This window comes from Pseudonaja textilis, chromosome 1, assembly GCF_049901715.1.
Source record: "Pseudonaja textilis isolate UNSWEBS1 chromosome 1, rPseTex1.2, whole genome shotgun sequence".
In the NCBI taxonomy this organism is placed as follows: domain Eukaryota; kingdom Metazoa; phylum Chordata; class Lepidosauria; order Squamata; family Elapidae; genus Pseudonaja; species Pseudonaja textilis.
In genome coordinates this window covers 77,778,940-77,795,954 of record NC_141990.1, presented here as the reverse complement: position 1 = coordinate 77,795,954, position 17,015 = coordinate 77,778,940, and the positions used below count along the sequence as shown (strand labels likewise).

At 39.5% G+C, this 17,015-nt stretch overlaps 1 protein-coding gene and 1 long non-coding RNA gene across 6 annotated transcripts in view; both read left to right on the top strand.

Moving 5' to 3' along the window:
- The window catches only part of LOC148127690 (uncharacterized), a 288,673-nt gene that overhangs the window by 158,127 nt on the left and 113,531 nt on the right, over positions 1-17,015 (top strand). The gene's annotated exons all lie outside the window — the stretch shown is intronic.
- FNDC1 (fibronectin type III domain containing 1) overlaps positions 1-17,015 on the top strand; it is a 77,590-nt gene that overhangs the window by 15,633 nt on the left and 44,942 nt on the right. For 3 of the 5 annotated variants that reach the window (XR_015744650.1, XM_087938834.1, XM_087938832.1), the window contains exons 2-3: positions 14,709-14,907; positions 15,741-15,839. Coding sequence is in view for 4 of the 5 variants with exons in the window: in XM_087938834.1 (XP_087794960.1) it covers positions 14,709-14,907; positions 15,741-15,839 (298 nt within the window). In the remaining variant the exon portion in view is untranslated. Of the gene's footprint in view, positions 1-14,703; positions 14,908-15,740; positions 15,840-17,015 lie in introns of all 5 variants that reach the window. The other 2 variants (XM_026705076.2, XM_087938840.1) reach the window with 1 other exon arrangement.

The following is a 17,015-nucleotide window of genomic DNA, read 5'->3' as shown; positions in this document are numbered from 1 at the left end:
GTAAAATCTCCAGTCAGAGGTGGTATTTGCCGGTTTTCCGATCTACTCAAAATTTCCGCTACCAGTTCTCCAGAACTGGTCAGAACCTGCTGAATGCCATCTCTGTTTCTTATCAACAACCATTAAGTGTGGGGTGTTGTGTAACAGATGCTTGTCTGTTTGAAGTCTAAAGTCCCAAAGCATTTAGCTTCTTCATTTACTTCGTCTATTTTCTGGTCCCCCAGTTGTTGTTTGCAGGCAAATGGTATTTCTTGCACATATTCCAGTGCATCATTGTTGTCACTTTGTCATGCTGTTGTTTGTAGTCAATTTCTGTGATCTTCTTGCAGCAGCTAATTACTGTAGATTCCTTCACTGTTAATATTTTCAGCTTCTTTGTAGAGGCAACGTTTGCTATGTTCTCAATTCTGGCTTTCTATGCATTTATTCTTAAGACTTGTGCAGCCATAATTAGCCCCTCTGTCTCTTTCTTCAGCTATCCTGCTCTTAGCTATTGCCAGATCTTGTTATTGGCTTTGCCTGCTACTTTTTATACATGTAACTGGCTTGGCAATACTTTGTTTTGCCATATCTTTTCTATTCATCATTTGGTCTTTCTTATAGACCAGCTTGGTTTCTTTGGTATTCAATAAACCTTCATTTTCAGAATCATCTTCATGCCTTAAGCCACAAGAGAGCAAAACAAAATGTAGACCTGCGGTGAAACGTGGGAAGATCAGAAAGGCAGAGGTGGGATTCTACCTGGTCGGACTGGTTCTATAGAACCAGTTGTTACGATTCTGCATAGTTTGGACCATTGGTCACCAACTAGTGGGCCAGGAACCACTGGTGGTCCATGAGAAAATTTTTGTGGTCCGCAGAGAAATGTCACCCCCAAAGCATCCCCCTAAGCAATTAATCCAGGCTGCACAGAAACACAAGGCCTACATGGCCTGTGGAAACGCAAGGCTTGCATCACTTGCATTACAAACAACATGAGGTAGGGGGGGAGGGCAGAGGGGGGAGTTTGCCCCACACACCTGGCCTGGCCACAGGGCTGTTTTTTCCACTTCTTTCTTTTGCTTTTGCTTTTGGCTGCATGCAAGGAAAGCAGCAAAGTCTTTCTTTCTCTTCCCCAAACTCCACCAGAAATGAGTCTTTGGGACCCTGCAAGGCATCCTGCTCCAAGAGGCTGCGCCGGTGCAACAAGTCTCACAAAGACTCATTTCTGGCAGAGTTGTGGGGGTAGAGAAAGAAAGACTTCTGCTGCTTCTGCTGCTTTCCTTGCATGAAGCCAAAAGTCTCTCTCTCTCTCTCTCTCTCCCTGGAGCTGGAGATAGTATCTTGCGATCCCAAATAAAGAATGATTGATTGGTAGGAAAATGGGATGGGAAATTTTCCTGCAGACTTTTTTTGGGATTTTCCAAGGGTCTTTGCTGCTTTCTGCAGAGACCCTGGAAAAACATCAGCAAGCCACTGTTAGTCAAAATTCATATTAGTGGTCCGCGGGATTTAAAATGAGTTTGGTGGTTGAGGTCCAAAAGGTTGGCAACCCCTGGTTTGTACAACCAGTAAATCACGCTACTGGCTAGCCCCTCCCCTTCCTGCCCACTCGCTCCTTACCTGGCATGCATGCCATCAACTTGCCTGCGTTGTGTCTTTGCCTAATTTTTGGTAAGTTGTTATTTTTCTTCCCCCCTGACCATCAGCTGTTCTGACTATTAGCTGTGCCGGGAGATTTAGATTAGCTAGAAAGCAGGAAATTGTTGGATTTCTTGCTTTCTAGCTAATCTAAAAGTAGAGTGAACCTTCCTTAGGACTGAAGCTTCTATTTTTCAGTGCAGACTTAGGTAGCAGATTGCAGAAAGACAGATCTCTGAGTGAATCTGAGATTCTGTGAGCAATTCAATCTGCCTGCCTGCTTTGCCTGATTTTGAGTAAAAGTTGGTCATTTTTTATAAAAAAATTCAATATTTACATAAATATTTACAATATTTACATACAAGCCATGCCCATCCAGTCACATGACCACCAAACCACACCCACAAATTAGGCCATGCCCACAGAACCAATTGTTAAGAAATTTGAATCCCACCCCTGCCGAAAGGACATAGAGTGGTCCTTCACTGCTACACCTAATTGGCTCTCTGTATCTCTATGCAAATTCATCTTTTCCTTATATAGCCCTCAATGCTAGAACTCTGAGATACATATAAGAATTGCCTCTGAGCTTGAAACACACCCAGGAGGAGAAGATACCATTCTATAAAGAAGGTCCACAAGCCTAGGAGAGCGTGTTTCTTCTGGCTGTGAGGCTAAAATCATAAAAAGATCTCACTCTCAGGGAATGTCTGACAATATATATTTCTTTGTATGTGTTGTGGTTTGCCAGCAGCAGGTGCAGATGGGTGAGGCCTCGGACAGCGAGGACTCAGATGAGGGGACTGCGTGTGATGAAGGGATGGGGTAGGACCATCAGGGAGGGGAATGGTGCCTTTGGAGATTGTGGAGGCTGGTAGCAGTGATGAAGAGGTCCCCGAGGAGCCTGTGCCCAGTGTGCGTGCACACAGGGCTGCTCGAAGGAAAAAGCAGCTGCAGCAGCATGGGCGACTCAGGAGTAAGGCTGCAAGGTAATGGCCCCTCCCCTAAGAGATAAAAGCCAACTGAGAAACTGGAGTTCTTTGCAGGAAGCAAAAAAGTTTTTGTACTCAAGCCTTGTGGATGTTCAGAGTATCTTGGTTGGTGTTTGGAGACTCTTTGTGTTGGAAATATTTCTTAGTAACTTTATCTAGTATTCTTGGCAGCTTTGCACAACCTTGGCAAGGCTTGTTCTTATCAGAAACAATTAGTTTGAAACAGCCTTTTAGCCATGAAGGAACGGAATTCATAAAGAATTGTTAAAAGGTTTTGCTGTTACCTCTGTTTCATGTTTGTTTCCTTGGAACAAGGTTTGGGTCAGAACAGTATGATATGTCATTGGTGATTTGAAGTAAGAGTTATGTGAATGGTGATGTTGGACTTCTAGTAGCTGTCTTGAGTTGTTCTCCACATGTGTGATATCTTTATGAAGGTTTTCATAAATGACATGCCCCCGCCCCGAGCATTTGGTTTTAGCTACAAGTTTCCAAAATGAAAGTTTCCAAGATTCTTCAATGGGAGACATGAGAGCTATAAACCTGTGCTTTTTTATTTTACAAGCTTAGCCTTCTTCTTAAAACAGATTATCTCATCTATTTTGCTGGAATTATTTTGCCTGTTCCACTGTATTTAGTATTCACTGTATTTAAGCAGTTGCATCAGAGGTGGTATTCAGCAGGTTCTGACCAGTTCTGGAGAACCGGCAGCAGATATTTTGAGTAGTTCGGAAAACCGGCAAATATCACCTCTGATTGTCCCTGCCCCCATCTATTCTCTGCCTCCTGAGTCCCAGCTGATCGGCTGGGTCTTCTTTTGTTGCCCTGCACAAAAGAACAGAGCTAGGAAGGAGGTTAGTGGGATGGGGTGGGAATAGAGATTTTACAGTATCCTTCCCCTGCCATGCCCACCAAGTCACGCCCACAGAACTAGAAGTAAAAATTTTTGAATCCAACCACTGAGTTGCATTAATACTGTAAGATATTCTGCGTTGTTTCTGATCTTTCTATCTTTCAGTGCAGGTCTTCATTCTGTTCTGTTTACTTGTCCCATCAAATATTTCTACTTTTGAAAATGTGATCATCTCTGTGAGTCAACAACTACTGGGAGGTGGTTAGGTTGGCTTTCTAATTTGTTAGCTCTACAGATTTTCTGAGTTCTGGGTGATCTGAGAATCCATTGGATGAAATCCTTGAGCTGGAAGACCTTTGAATATAATGACTAAATAGCTGTGGTATGGCTATTGAGTGATTTAAGAAAGAAGGTATAATTGCTCTTTTCAAAAAAACAAACCTTTGGGAGAAACAGATGTACAAGTGTGGTTTATAAATAAAAGCTGGAATAAATCCCTTTTCTCTATAAAATAAGAAATGTTTTGACCCAGAATACCCTCAATATATTAACAGTTTATACAATCACCCTTCAATTACTGTGGCAATGTAAACTGTATCTGCTTTAGGCATGTACTGTATCTGCACTATAGTGGATGGATAGTGCTAGAGATCTATAATGTGAATAGCCTTGGGTTTCTAAGTAATCCAATCTGCTAAATGACCTTAAGTTAGTCTGAGTTGATCCATTTCTTCTGTCCCAAGATTCTTCTCCTATTGGCGCATGTTTACTTAAAGGTACATGCCACTGCATATGATAGGGTTTGTGCTACGTAAAAATTCATAGCATTTCAGTTCTAAGGCATTCTCTTTTCTTCTCTTTCAACCTATCCTTTTATTAATATTGTGGTGATTTACTCTGAGGCCAGTACAGGACAAAGGAAACATTGAATGTTGAGTAAAGAAATTCAGGTTCAAATCCCTGTTCAGTCATGAAGGCAAGAACATGACCTAGCCCAATTCATTTTATAGTTATATAGACCTCCAAACCTTGGTGCATGACAAGAACTTTGCAAGTTTTCTTTGCTCTTATTTTTGTATTTAATTACATAGTATAATATATAATTTTATATAATATAGTGAATTGATAATGTAATGAAATTCAGTGTGCTGGCTGAAGAAATGGTACACTGCCTCTATTGCCAGGTTTAACATTTTTCTTTTCTTTTTTAAAAATAAATTTTATTAATTTTCTATTCATTACATTTCTTAGTGCTTAATAAAAATCATGTTGTATGGGTATTCTGTTTGCTTAACAATACATCTTTACATTCTTAAGCTCTACCCTGTTTTTCCAACCACTGATAAAATAGATTCCATGTTTGACAGTATTCTGTGTCTTCTTTCTGTTTAATTTTCAATGTCAGTCTATCAATTTCTCACAGTATAATATCTTCTTAATTATCTCTTCATCTCTTCATTTTCCCAATATTGCGTGAAACTAATCCTAGCTGCTGTTAAGACTTGTAATATTGAATACATACTTTTCTTATCAAGTTTTTTCTGATATCATACCTAGTAAAAACAGATCAGGTTTAAAATCTATGTGTTTCCCTATCATCTTTTCTAGCCACCTGCGTATCTGTGCCCATTTTTTCTCTTTTTGCTTTAACATAAGTCTGGGTTTAACATTTTCCAAAGGTCTTTTTGGACATTCATACTCAGTTCCTGCTTTCATATTCCCCTCTTGTAGTCTAAAGCAGCTTGGTTTAGCGTTAAATTCTCAAAGATTTGTTTGTGGGTTAATTTTACTGTAAAAACTGATTTTTGTAGGCCACTGGGGTTGATATCTGCATTACAGAATGACATTCGTGTTCCATCTCTGCAGCAATAATGAAGCTTATTCCTCAGAAGTAGTTTCTGGACAAACAAGGTAGAAGCTATAGAGGTTTGATAGTTCCATAAACACAGAGATAATACAACCATTACCCACCTGAACTTTCAAAAGAGAAGAATCCTAATGGTGCAGTTTATGGAAACTGGCAAGTGGTTCAGAACCCAATCAGAGGTGGTATTCAGCAAGTTCTGACCAGTTTTGAGTAGTCCAGAGAACCAGCAATTACCACCTCTGGCTAGCCCTGGCCCTATCTATTCTCTGCCTCACGAGTCCCAGCTGATCGGCTGGGTCTTCTTTTGTTGCCCTGCACAGGAGAATGGAGCTGGAAAGCAGGTTAGTGGGGTGGGAAGGGAAGGGAGATTTTTACAGTATCCTTCCCCTGCCATGCCACAAGCCACGCTCACAGAACCAGTAGTAAAAAATTTGAATCCCACCACTGGACCCAATGATATTTCATATTCACAGTATAAAGGCAAATCGCTCTATTTTACTCCTAATGTAATATGCTCTGTGTGAAGCCGTCCTTGAATTCTGAACCTTCAACTGAGGCAAAATAGCAGCAGTGCAGGCAGTTATGTATGCCCCTCAAATGGCACATGTTATACTACTGAGTGGTGGTTGCTTCTGGTTCCAATTTAGGGTGTTGTTTTTGACCTTTAAAACTTTACATGGATTGGAGCCATTGTATTTGAAAGACTATCTCTCCCGGTCACATCTATTCATCCCATCAGGTCAGGTAGGAGGGTCATGAAACATATCCTGTCTGCAAAGAAATTCCATCTTACTCAGGAGCTGAGCCTTTTCTGCTTTGCCACCTGCTCTTTGGAACACTATTCTCCTTCTCCCGAGGTGACATTAGCCCTGATCCTATTCACCTTCCAGAAAATTCTTAAAATTTCATTTTTGCAGAAGACCTGGAAATCCCTTGCCTAACCTATGGTCACAAACCATGGTCATCCCCATCTTCAAAAAGGGAGACCCCAGCCTAGTTGAAAATTACAGACCAATCTCCTTATGCTGCGTCACCTGTAAAGTCATGGAATCAATTATTAACCAATCCATTATCCTCCACTTAGAGACAAACAACCTACTCTCCAATAAACAATTTGGTTTCAGAAAAAAACTATCCTGTAATCTGCAACTCTTACACTGCAAAAACATATGGACTACACAACTCGATCAGGGCAAAACAATAGACGCAATCTACATAGAGCCTTTGATTCAGTGGTACACAACAAACTACTATTAAAACTAAAATTTTATGGTATCTCTGGACAACTGCATAACTGGATAGAAGCATTCCTGTCAAACAGACAACAAATGGTCAAAATTGGGAGTGTCCTATCAAATTCTGTACCTGTCAACAGTGGTGTCCCCCAAGGCAGTGTTCTAGGACCAACTCTCTTCATACTCTACATAAATGACCTCTGTGATCATATCAAGAGTAACTGCATTCTCTTCGCTTATGATGTAAAGCTGTTCAATACCACAGACAATACTGCTACCCTTCAAAAAGATCTTGACTATGTATCAGAATGGTCAAACAAATGGCAACTTCAAATCTCAACAAATAAATGCTCTGTCTTACATATTGGCAAAAGAAATATCAGAAAATAAAATACAAGCTGAATAGTCAAGACCTTGTTGATGATCCAAGCTCTGTAAAGGACCTTGGAATACTCATCTCTAATGATCTAAGTGCTAGAGCCCACTGTAACTACATAGACAAAAAGGTATTAAGAGTTGTTAACCTAATCCTACATAGCTTTTTCTCTGGTAATATTATACTACTAACTAGAGCATACAAAACATTTGCTAGACCAATACTCGAATACAGCTCATCAGTCTGGAACCCACATTACGTATCTGATATTAACACAGTTGAGAAAGTCCAGAAATATTTCACAAGAAGAGTTCTCCACTCCTGTACTCATTGTAGAATACCTTATGCCACCAGACTTGAAATTCTAGACCTAGAAAACCTTGAATTACGCTGTCTTCGGTCTGATCTAAGTATGGTATATAAAATCATACATTGCAATGACTTACCTGTCACTGAATACTTCAGCTTCAACCATAACAACACAAGAGCACATAATAGATACAAACTCAAGGTTAACCGCAGCAAACTTGATTGCAGGAAATAGGACTTCAGCAACAGAGTGGTCAGTGTCTGGAATACTCTACCTGACTCTGTAGTTTTTTCCCCCAAACCCCAAAAACTTTAACCTTAGACTGTCTATTGACCTCACCCCTTTCCTAAGAGGTCTGTAGGGGGCATGCATAAGCGCACTAACGTGCCTACCATCCCTGTCCTATTGTTTCTTTTATTTTTCTTATATGTACCCATTTCATGTATTCATAAATATGTATATACTTATACCTATTATCTTGTAAGCGATTGACAAATCAACATAAATAAATAAATAAATAAATAAAAATAGGGAGCCTACAATTTAGCTGTATTATGAGTCTTTCAAACACCCATCCCCATGATCTTACTTATATTTAATTGTTTTTAGTGGTTATTTAAGATGTGCTTTCATTATTTTGTTTTATACATGTCTCCCAGAATCACATACATGACATAGACAGCTATATAAATTTGATAAATAAACAAATCTGTATCCTCTATACTCTGATCAATTGGCAACCCCCCCCCCCATATGTAAAAAATCCCTATCATACTGGCATTGAATAGTACCCCAATTCTACTTAAGAGAGAGGCAACACCTCTCTCATTTTGCACAATACAGTGCAAAACAGGTGACATTCTATCCTTAACTTCTCTCTATTGAGACAGTTGTTTTATTAATGATAGGGTGTCTTTGTATTATATGAGGAGATAGATGCCATCTGTACATGTCTAGAGCTTATCCTTAGTAAGAATGGATAGTTCCATTCATGTTGGTTTCCCTAATTTTTTAACTTACTGACTTCCAGGCTAGTTTGCAAATTTGGCAGAAAAAGCTTGCATCAATATTCATATCGATACTCTGATGTACCTATCAATTCTATGGAAATTCACATTTTTGTCTATGCTTGTTCTAATGTGGGTCGTTTGTTAACCAGTTTTTCTACTTTTCTATTTTCCAATTTTTGGAGTTTGAAGATACAGGAAAGAAAGAGTGTTGGCATTTTTGAAATTTGGTATTGAAGAAGACTCCTGAGAGTACCAGGGATAGCCAAGAAAAACAAACAAATGGATCATTGAAAAAGTCAACTCAGACTTTGCACTCAAGGCATAAATATCTAGGATGAAGTTTTCCTACTTTGAACACATTATGCCTCGTTCTCTTCAGAAGTCTGTAATGCTGGAAAAGGTGAAAGAGAAGAAGATGGACTTGGCTACAGTGGTGATGGCTGTACCATTGGAAGACCTAAAAGACCTAGTTAGGGATATATTGCCATGAAGAAAACCTGTGTTGCTAAGAATCAACACCAAGTTATTGGCAGAGCACTGTGTTTTCTTGTATACTTTCCCTGAATGCATGTTTTAAATTTTCAAATATTTTGGAAAGCAGCTTGATCCATGGTTCATTAGGGTGGGTAGGAATGCCATGTCTTAGATACCAGATTGGCAAGCAAATGCAGTGGGCAGCAAATCTACATGGAGGAATACATATTAAGACCTGCCATAAGTATGTTTCATTTTGCTTTCCCTTTTTTTAAAAGCCTCCAAAGAGAACTAGGATAGAGAAGCAAATCCTTGTTTATTATAGTCACATTTGTTTTAAATGGAATGTTTTCCATATGGCTTTTTGGCTGCTTTAGTGTTTTTCATGCCCTCTGTCCCACGAAGAACCTTTATACTAGTTCCAGTTGGAAAAGGGTGTCTATAACTGGTGCAGAGGAACCTGATTGATTTCAGACTTCCTTCCTGCCAAACCAGACCAGCAGAAGTTCAATTAAATTATGTGGCTGGTAGCAATGTATTCAGTCTTTGTCAAGGATCAGCAATAAGTCTCATTTATTACAAAGTGAAAACCAGCAGGATATGAAAGCGCCAAGACCATAGAACCTTCAGATATGGCTATTTAATACCATAATGAAAGGTTGACCTAATAGAGTTGCCAGCAAAATTACTCTTTAAGAGGATTCACAGCTACTGCTATATCCAGGTGAGATGTGTATTACGAGCTATAGCATCTTTAAATTCAGTTTCACTGGCAGATGAGCTGGTTTATTACAACATCTCTGTGGGTTTTTGGAGGAGTATCAAATGGACTGATATTTTAACAGTCTGCCTGTGGAGCTCTAGTTTTGTCAAACTATGCATCAGATAAAAATCTTACTGACATTTTTTTCTTGTGCGCAGAAAAGTCAGTAATCACTTTTATGACTGATCTGTTTGCCAGCTACACGAAACGGTGGTTAATCCACTTGCCAGGAATTTTAAAAAGTTTAAGCTGCTTAATATATGCACTAATGGTTAGCTGGATCCACGTGAGTTGTGCCCCCATGGGAGTTTCAGAATATTTGCTGATGTGCTAAGGAGAGAGGGAACATACACATTCTTTTAGGCTTAAGGAGCATTTAGTTTTTTGCTATATTTTCCAGGAAAAATAGAGCTTTTCTACCTGGAGCATTTATACCAATCTAGTATGACCTCTCTGCTGTTCTCTCCCATGGTGTTCTCCTTGGCAACTGAGTTCAGTCCCACCACCCCTGGCTTTGTTCCACGTACACAACATATGGACTGCAGTTTCATCAAAGGAATCCTTTAAGTAGTGGCCCACCCAACCTTCTGGGTCAGCAGTGGGATCCTACCTGTTCCACGACCGGCTCGGTGATCATGTGCACGCACACCTAATATGCACGCACCTAACGTGCAGCTTTCCACACACCAGCTGAGGCCTGTAGCACCAATCAGCTGAGAGGAAAAGCACAGGGGTAGGTGGGAGGGCCAATCCTGCGCTTTTCTTTCTCCTCTCAGCTGATCATCGGGGGCTTTTTCTTTTTTTTTTACTGTTGGTTTGGCTAAAATGGTAGCAATTTTTGCTACTGATTCAGGTGAACTGGGCCAAACTGGTAGCATACCATCACTGTTTTCAGCACCAGGGACTGGTTCTGTGCAGAGAGGTTTTTCCATGGACTGCAGAGGGCGTGGTTTTGTGTGTTGCCTGCATCCCGTGGACGGTTCTTTGCTTATTTGCGTGGCCCAGTTTCTGGCATGCCACAGCTCAGTGCTGGTCCACGGACCTGGGGTTCGGGACCCTTTGCTTTAGTGATTTGGTTCTCCAGATCCTGTGCAAACGGTTTAAGGCAGGGCTGTCAAATACTCAGCCTGTGAGCCAGATGCGTCATGTGCCGGCCACGCCCACACCCGATTTAGCAAAGGGGGGGAAAGCCCCAATATGTCACGTGACATTGCTGTAATGATGTGAATTTGACATCCCTGGTTGAAGGGATCGGGACAACCTGCACAATCCCACTCCTCCTTTTGCACACGGCTTAATAACAGAGGGGAATAAACATCATACTGAATATCTTAATAATTGCTTCATGCTGTCCAGAGGCTCAGGTGTGACAGTAGGGATTTAAAGTTGGCTTGATGGATTCTGATTAAAGGCAACTCCCTGATTATTGTAAATGAAGGTAAAGCAGGGAAACTATGTAAAGCGTGAGCATTTTGGGTGGGAGAAGGAAGAATCTGAGTAGCAGAAGACAAGCAAGATCTTGTATTGATGCCTAATTGGACAAATATGCTGAAGGAAGTGGACGCAGGGCATAGGTTCTTGCTGGCTGGGGAATCCTGGGAGTTGAAGTCCACATGTCTTAAAGTTGCCATGGTTGGGGAACCCTCTTCTAAAGGAAAAGTAGCTTTATTGACTCTGGGACCTTTTAGGGAAAATGCAAAGATGCCATTGCAATGCATGTGACTGCTTTCCCATACCGCACACTGCAGGACAGACCAATGGCGTAATGATGATCCAAGCGTCCTTGTACCATTTTGATTTTCCTAGGGGCACTCTATAATTGGCATTGTGTAGTTGTGGATTGTTATAGAAAAATAAGAATAGTTTCTCCTGTGTAGCTTACCAAAGAGAACTTCAAAGGATAATTGCCATGTATCTTTTTATATAGATACGTGGTCCTTCTTTGGCCTTATTTAATGACCAACAGTTTCTGAGACATTGGATCCGCTTGATGACAGCTTGAGACCAATCCTATGTCAGATGATTGCATTCACTTCTCACGAGTCATGAAATTCACTTTCACTCAGTATTCTTGTCTTATTATGGATCCATTGAACTGTTCAGTACACCTAAAGAGCACATTTCTTTATGTGGGGAATTCAGTGGCTTGTTCATTAAATTGGAGTGTAGATTGCTAGCCTTGGTAAGTGCTACTCATTTTATCCAATCCTATTGTGTGTGTGTGTGTGTGTGTGGCTTTATGGTGGAATTGGATAAACTGGTATTTCTTCTAAATCAAGGGTGAGCAACTATGGCCCCTTTATGACCTGTGAACTCCAACTCCCAGAATTCCTGAGCTAGCCTGGTTGGTTCGGGAATTCTGGGTGTTGAAGTCCACAGGTCATAGAGGGGCCATTGTTGCCCATCCTATTTTACATAAATGTGTGCACTTTTGTTTGTTTTTACCTGAATTTAAGTCACCCACCTTCAATGTTTGTGATTGTCTATAAATAGCTTTTAGTTGAATAACCTTTTCAGTTTAAAACAATATGTTTGTGCTCTTTTTTTCTGGCTATACTACATATGAGTTGCATTTTCCTACCCCTTAACTTCCCATAACTGGTTTCCACATCTGCATGATTGAGCCCTTTCAACTTTGCTCCACTACTGCAATATCTTAATGACTTGGATCTTGAATTTATTATATTGCCTCTTATTTCATCTCCATTGTGTGTGCTAGTGTTTGTGCCTCTCTACTTGTGGTTAGAAGATTACATGTCAAATCTTCTCATTAACAACCTGGACTGGTGATTTTTTTTTTCTTCAACTCATGTGGTTTATTTCTGTAGCTCAGCCAATTTAAATGCATGCCGTGAATCTAGATTGCTCTTTGTTTGGCCTTTTTTCATTGTGGTTTTTCATCATCTGTACAATATTTCAACTAACACTTTTATTATGGGAAGTAATGGTATGTGAATATATGCTTGGCAAATACTGAAAATGCAGCTAATGTATCTTGGGAGCTGTTGTAGATTACACACTCACCATATAACCTGTGTATACTTAGTTTGCTTTTATTTACATTATATAATGTTCCTCAATGAACACGAAGGCGTTTTGTTGGTGTTTAAGCATATCAGCTCACTCTTATGTACTTTTGTAGCCTATCGGAAATTTTTAGGTTGTGCCAAAAACATATGGGTGCATCCGGATACCATCAATTCTATCTGAGCATGCATGCTTATTTTATAGAATAAGCATGTTGGAATGTCCCACATCAACCTTCATTTATACATATAAAATAACAATTTATTCTTCTTGGAGGGAAAATTACTCCTTTTCTACTGTTAATTCTTTGATATCTAAGAAGTCTTTAATTTCCTATTGTTCTGAAAACCCTGATTTTGCGCCAGCTGATTTTTATCATCTTAGCAGACCTTTAGCTTGGCTTATTTCCACCAGTTTCTTTTCAATGATTCGGTCATTTGGAAGTAACTACTATTCTAGGCTTATTCTAGTGTTTTTTTTTCTATTTAAGATAGCCAAATGTAACTGGACAGCTACAAAATAAAGCCTCCTGTCATATGACAAATTAAAGGCCAATTCATACTGTATTTTTAAGAACTCCCTTGAACTGATCTTATCTTCTAGGCAAGAAGGGGCATGTTCATATAGTTTTCTTGGTGCAGTACAAAAGTGGTTTGCCATTGTCTTGCTCAGTGATCTCTATTCCAGTTGTCCTCAACAAATCCAATATTGACTCACAACTTTCTAATTTAGTTTACATCTTGGGTTTTCATAATGTTATATGGTGGCGCAGTGATTAGAATGCAATGCTGCAGGCTACTTCTGCTGACTGCCAGCAGCCAAAAGTTTGGCACTTCGATTCTCACCAGCTCAAGCTTGACTCATGCCTGGTTTTAAAGAATGCAGTTCTCGGGGAAAATAAGGTTCTGTAAATATTTTATTTGCTCCCAAACACCATGATTTAGCCAATTTCTGCCATGGAGTGGCAGCCTGTTAATTTGTTAATGCCATATCTTGTATTCCTTGGGTGAGCAGTTGCTTAGTTTGGTTATTTCCTAGGGAGGTTAAGAATGGTGCAGAAAACTCATATAATGCTCACTCCTGCTACACAGCCTGTTGCTTGGAGAAGGGAAATTATCTGTGAAAATTAAAGGGGTCAGTCCAGCTGAAAAAAACACCTGGATTTGCAACCAGGAGTTTATCCCTAACTTCCAAGGTCTTACCTGGATTTTGGACATTCTCTCTCAACTTTTAATTGGATATTTGAAGTTCCATTTGGTGTAGTGAGAACTCAAAAAATGTGTTTGTGTTGCTTCCAGCACATTTTTTTGCACAAATTCTTACTTCTGAGCTGTAGTGGATTTGGCTTCAGAGCAGTGGTGGGATTCAAAATTTTTTACTACCGTTTCTGTGGTCGTGGCTTGGTGGTTGTGGCATGACTTAGTGGGCGTGGCAGGGAAAGGATATTGTAAAATCTCCATTCCCATCCCACTCCAGGAGAAGGATACTACAAAATCTCCATTCCCACCCCACCCCACCCCACTAACCTGCTTTCCAGCTCGGTTCTCCTGTGCAGGCAACAAAAGAAGTCCCAGCTGATTGGGAGGCAAAGAACAGATGGGGCCGGGGCCAGAGGTGGTATTCCGAACTACTCAAAATTTCTGCTACCGGTTCTCCAGCACTGGTCAGAACTTGCTGAATACCACCTCTGCTTCAGAGTTTGCTGCAATGGAGATTTCTACAGCTTCATCTGTGTAACAAAAAATGTTTAATAGCATTTGATGATCTTAGGACTAACGCTACTACATGATGTGCATGTAGTATTTAAAAGCAGCAACCTGTTCTATTTGTATCCTTCTGCTTTCCAGAGCAAGTTTGGTTTGGTGAGCTATTTGGAAATTAGATAGATAGATAGATAGATAGATAGATAGATAGATAGATAGATAGATAGATAGATAGATAAGAGATAGAGAGAGAATAAATAGATAAATAGATAACAGATAGGTAGATGGATGGATGGATGGATAGATAGATAGATAGATTCCTCTATTTTAATTCAAGTTCCCCATGTGAGCAGTTCCTTTTTCAACAAATGAATACTACAATTTTGAAAAGTTGGCTCTTCAGTGGACACAGAAAGAATGCATCAGAGTAACTGTTTACTTGCGTGTTTGTGTGTTTTTTACATTTTTTTAAGAAAAGAAAGTGCCAAACAGACCTTTGAGAACACGCTTCCGTTCATCATCTGGCAGGTCGTTCCTTCAGCGGAGACCATCCCATTCAGCAAACGCAAGCCCGCGGAGATATCCAGGTTATCTTCATGGATATGGGGAGAGCAACAGAAAAATGAGTTTTAAGTTTCTGCCAAAAGAAGAAAGAGCCCATTATGCTAAAAAAATAGGTCTGTGTCTATGCGAAAGTTTTTGACCATCTGCTTATTGTTCTCACTGTTATGTTGTTTTATTTGTTATGAAAAATCCTTTGATCTCTTGTCCTTGGTAATGCGTTTTGTTATTTCATTCACCAGAACAAATGATTACATCTACTAACAAATGATAACCATTTGTTACCAATCATAAAATTGATTCTAGTAGTGCTAAACTGCAAAGAATGAAGTTCTTCCATGGCCAACAAGAAATAAAATAACAATTGCTTGTTATAAAAAAAGAGGAAAATTGACAGGGCACTCAGAAAGGAAGGCACATACACTGCTAGTAAAAGACTTGATTAAAATTGCAGTGACTTCAGAGAAGAAGTATTTTTGCGGTGTTACAACTAAATGGAACATTTGTAATCCAGGTTTATTTCACTTTTAACTTACATCCATCAGAAATAAATGCTGGCACATATTGTTAGCTATTTATTAAATCGATTAATTAGTTGTGGGGGAGTGCAAATGGCATTCATATCACAAGAATTTAAATCAATGAAGCTTCAGGTTGAGGCTTTTTTTAAAAAAAAGAGTTTTATCTGGAGCTTCACTTCAGAATGCTTCCCCTAAAAATGGTATATGGGGATTTGACATTGTTTTACTTTTGCTGGGGAGACCCATAGCCACAAGAGCTGACAACATTGGTACTAGTATTTGCCCTGATTATAATTTTTGTCAAGGGCACTCAGGTAGAATTCTTTGAAACAGAGGCTTCCATCCTGAATGGGCCAAGCACTGTTGACATTTAATCTTTCCAGTAATAAATATATTAAAATCGTGTATGTGTTTCTTGTTGTGTGCAGCATCTGAATCAGTATATCTGGTATCACCGCATTCAAGGAACTTCCCAGGGCGTACTCAACCGGTGCATCGGGTTGTATTAACTAAGAGGAAAGTCCCTGGTAAGTTTGGAAATCGGTCTGCAAACTGGCAAGTCATATTATTGCATAATGCCTTTTTTTTTTTTTTGCTAGAAAGTGAAACTCAGGTTAACACAAGAGAAGACATTCTACTGCTCTCTTTTAGACCGCAAATCCCTCAGCTCTTAGCATCAGGATATACTGATCCTGATGATGGATGAGGATGATGGGAATTGAAGTCAAAGAAGGGAGCACCAGGCTGCCTATCGTCTATTTAGGAACTCCAGAGACGCACTGTAGAGATGTGCTTTATTCTACAAATAGGGTTTTTTAAAAAAAATCTTAAATTGTCTTGAAATTGTTCTGAAGACATATTGGTTGTTTGTTATGTTCACTGGAAAATATGAGAGTTGCAATTTAACACATCTGGTATGTAATTTTGGGGAAAAGGCTCCAGATAAATGCTAAGTATCTCATTTTTTTTTCTAGTTTGTATCTGGGTGGAACCAAATATTGTGCATTGCAGGCTTGGAAATGGTCAAAAGCGCTGTAATAAAAAATAAATTATTGCATACTGCATTGTTTTCTCTGAAGATACTGCTTCAAAATATTTACAGTGAATCCTACAGCTGATAATGATAATTATTCACTTACTAATGTGGGGCTAGAGTTGACATTTTTTCATAGGGATTTAGATGCGACACATTCTTGAACCACTCTTGTTTTAATCGATATCACACTGTCTTTTATGCATGTATTCAGATATTTATAGGCCAGTTATAGCAACTCAAAACTAGAACAAGTCATTATGTAGTACTAAGGAATATCTTTTCACCATCTCTCACAATACCACTGAAATCAGACTTTCGTTGAGGCTTGAAATAAAGCTTAGATGAAGTCTAAGAAGTATGACCACTTTCCATATTGATGACCTTGAGATACATTGGAATAATGACACCCAAGAAATTCTCTTTGTTGCATACTCAGTTCATCTGGCAAGCGTCAATTAGGACAGCTGCTATACAGTAGTTGGAAGTGGTGGATACTACAGGCAAAGGATAGCTCTGTTCACTTTGAATGAAAAAAAATCTTTTGTCTGCAGAAATTTTGTAACTTGTTTAAGCTTTCAATGTCTCTTATAAACTGTCTTGACAGTTAATCCAAGTACTGTTTTGTTGTACCGTGTTTCTCCAACAATACGGCCTCCGCCAATAGGAA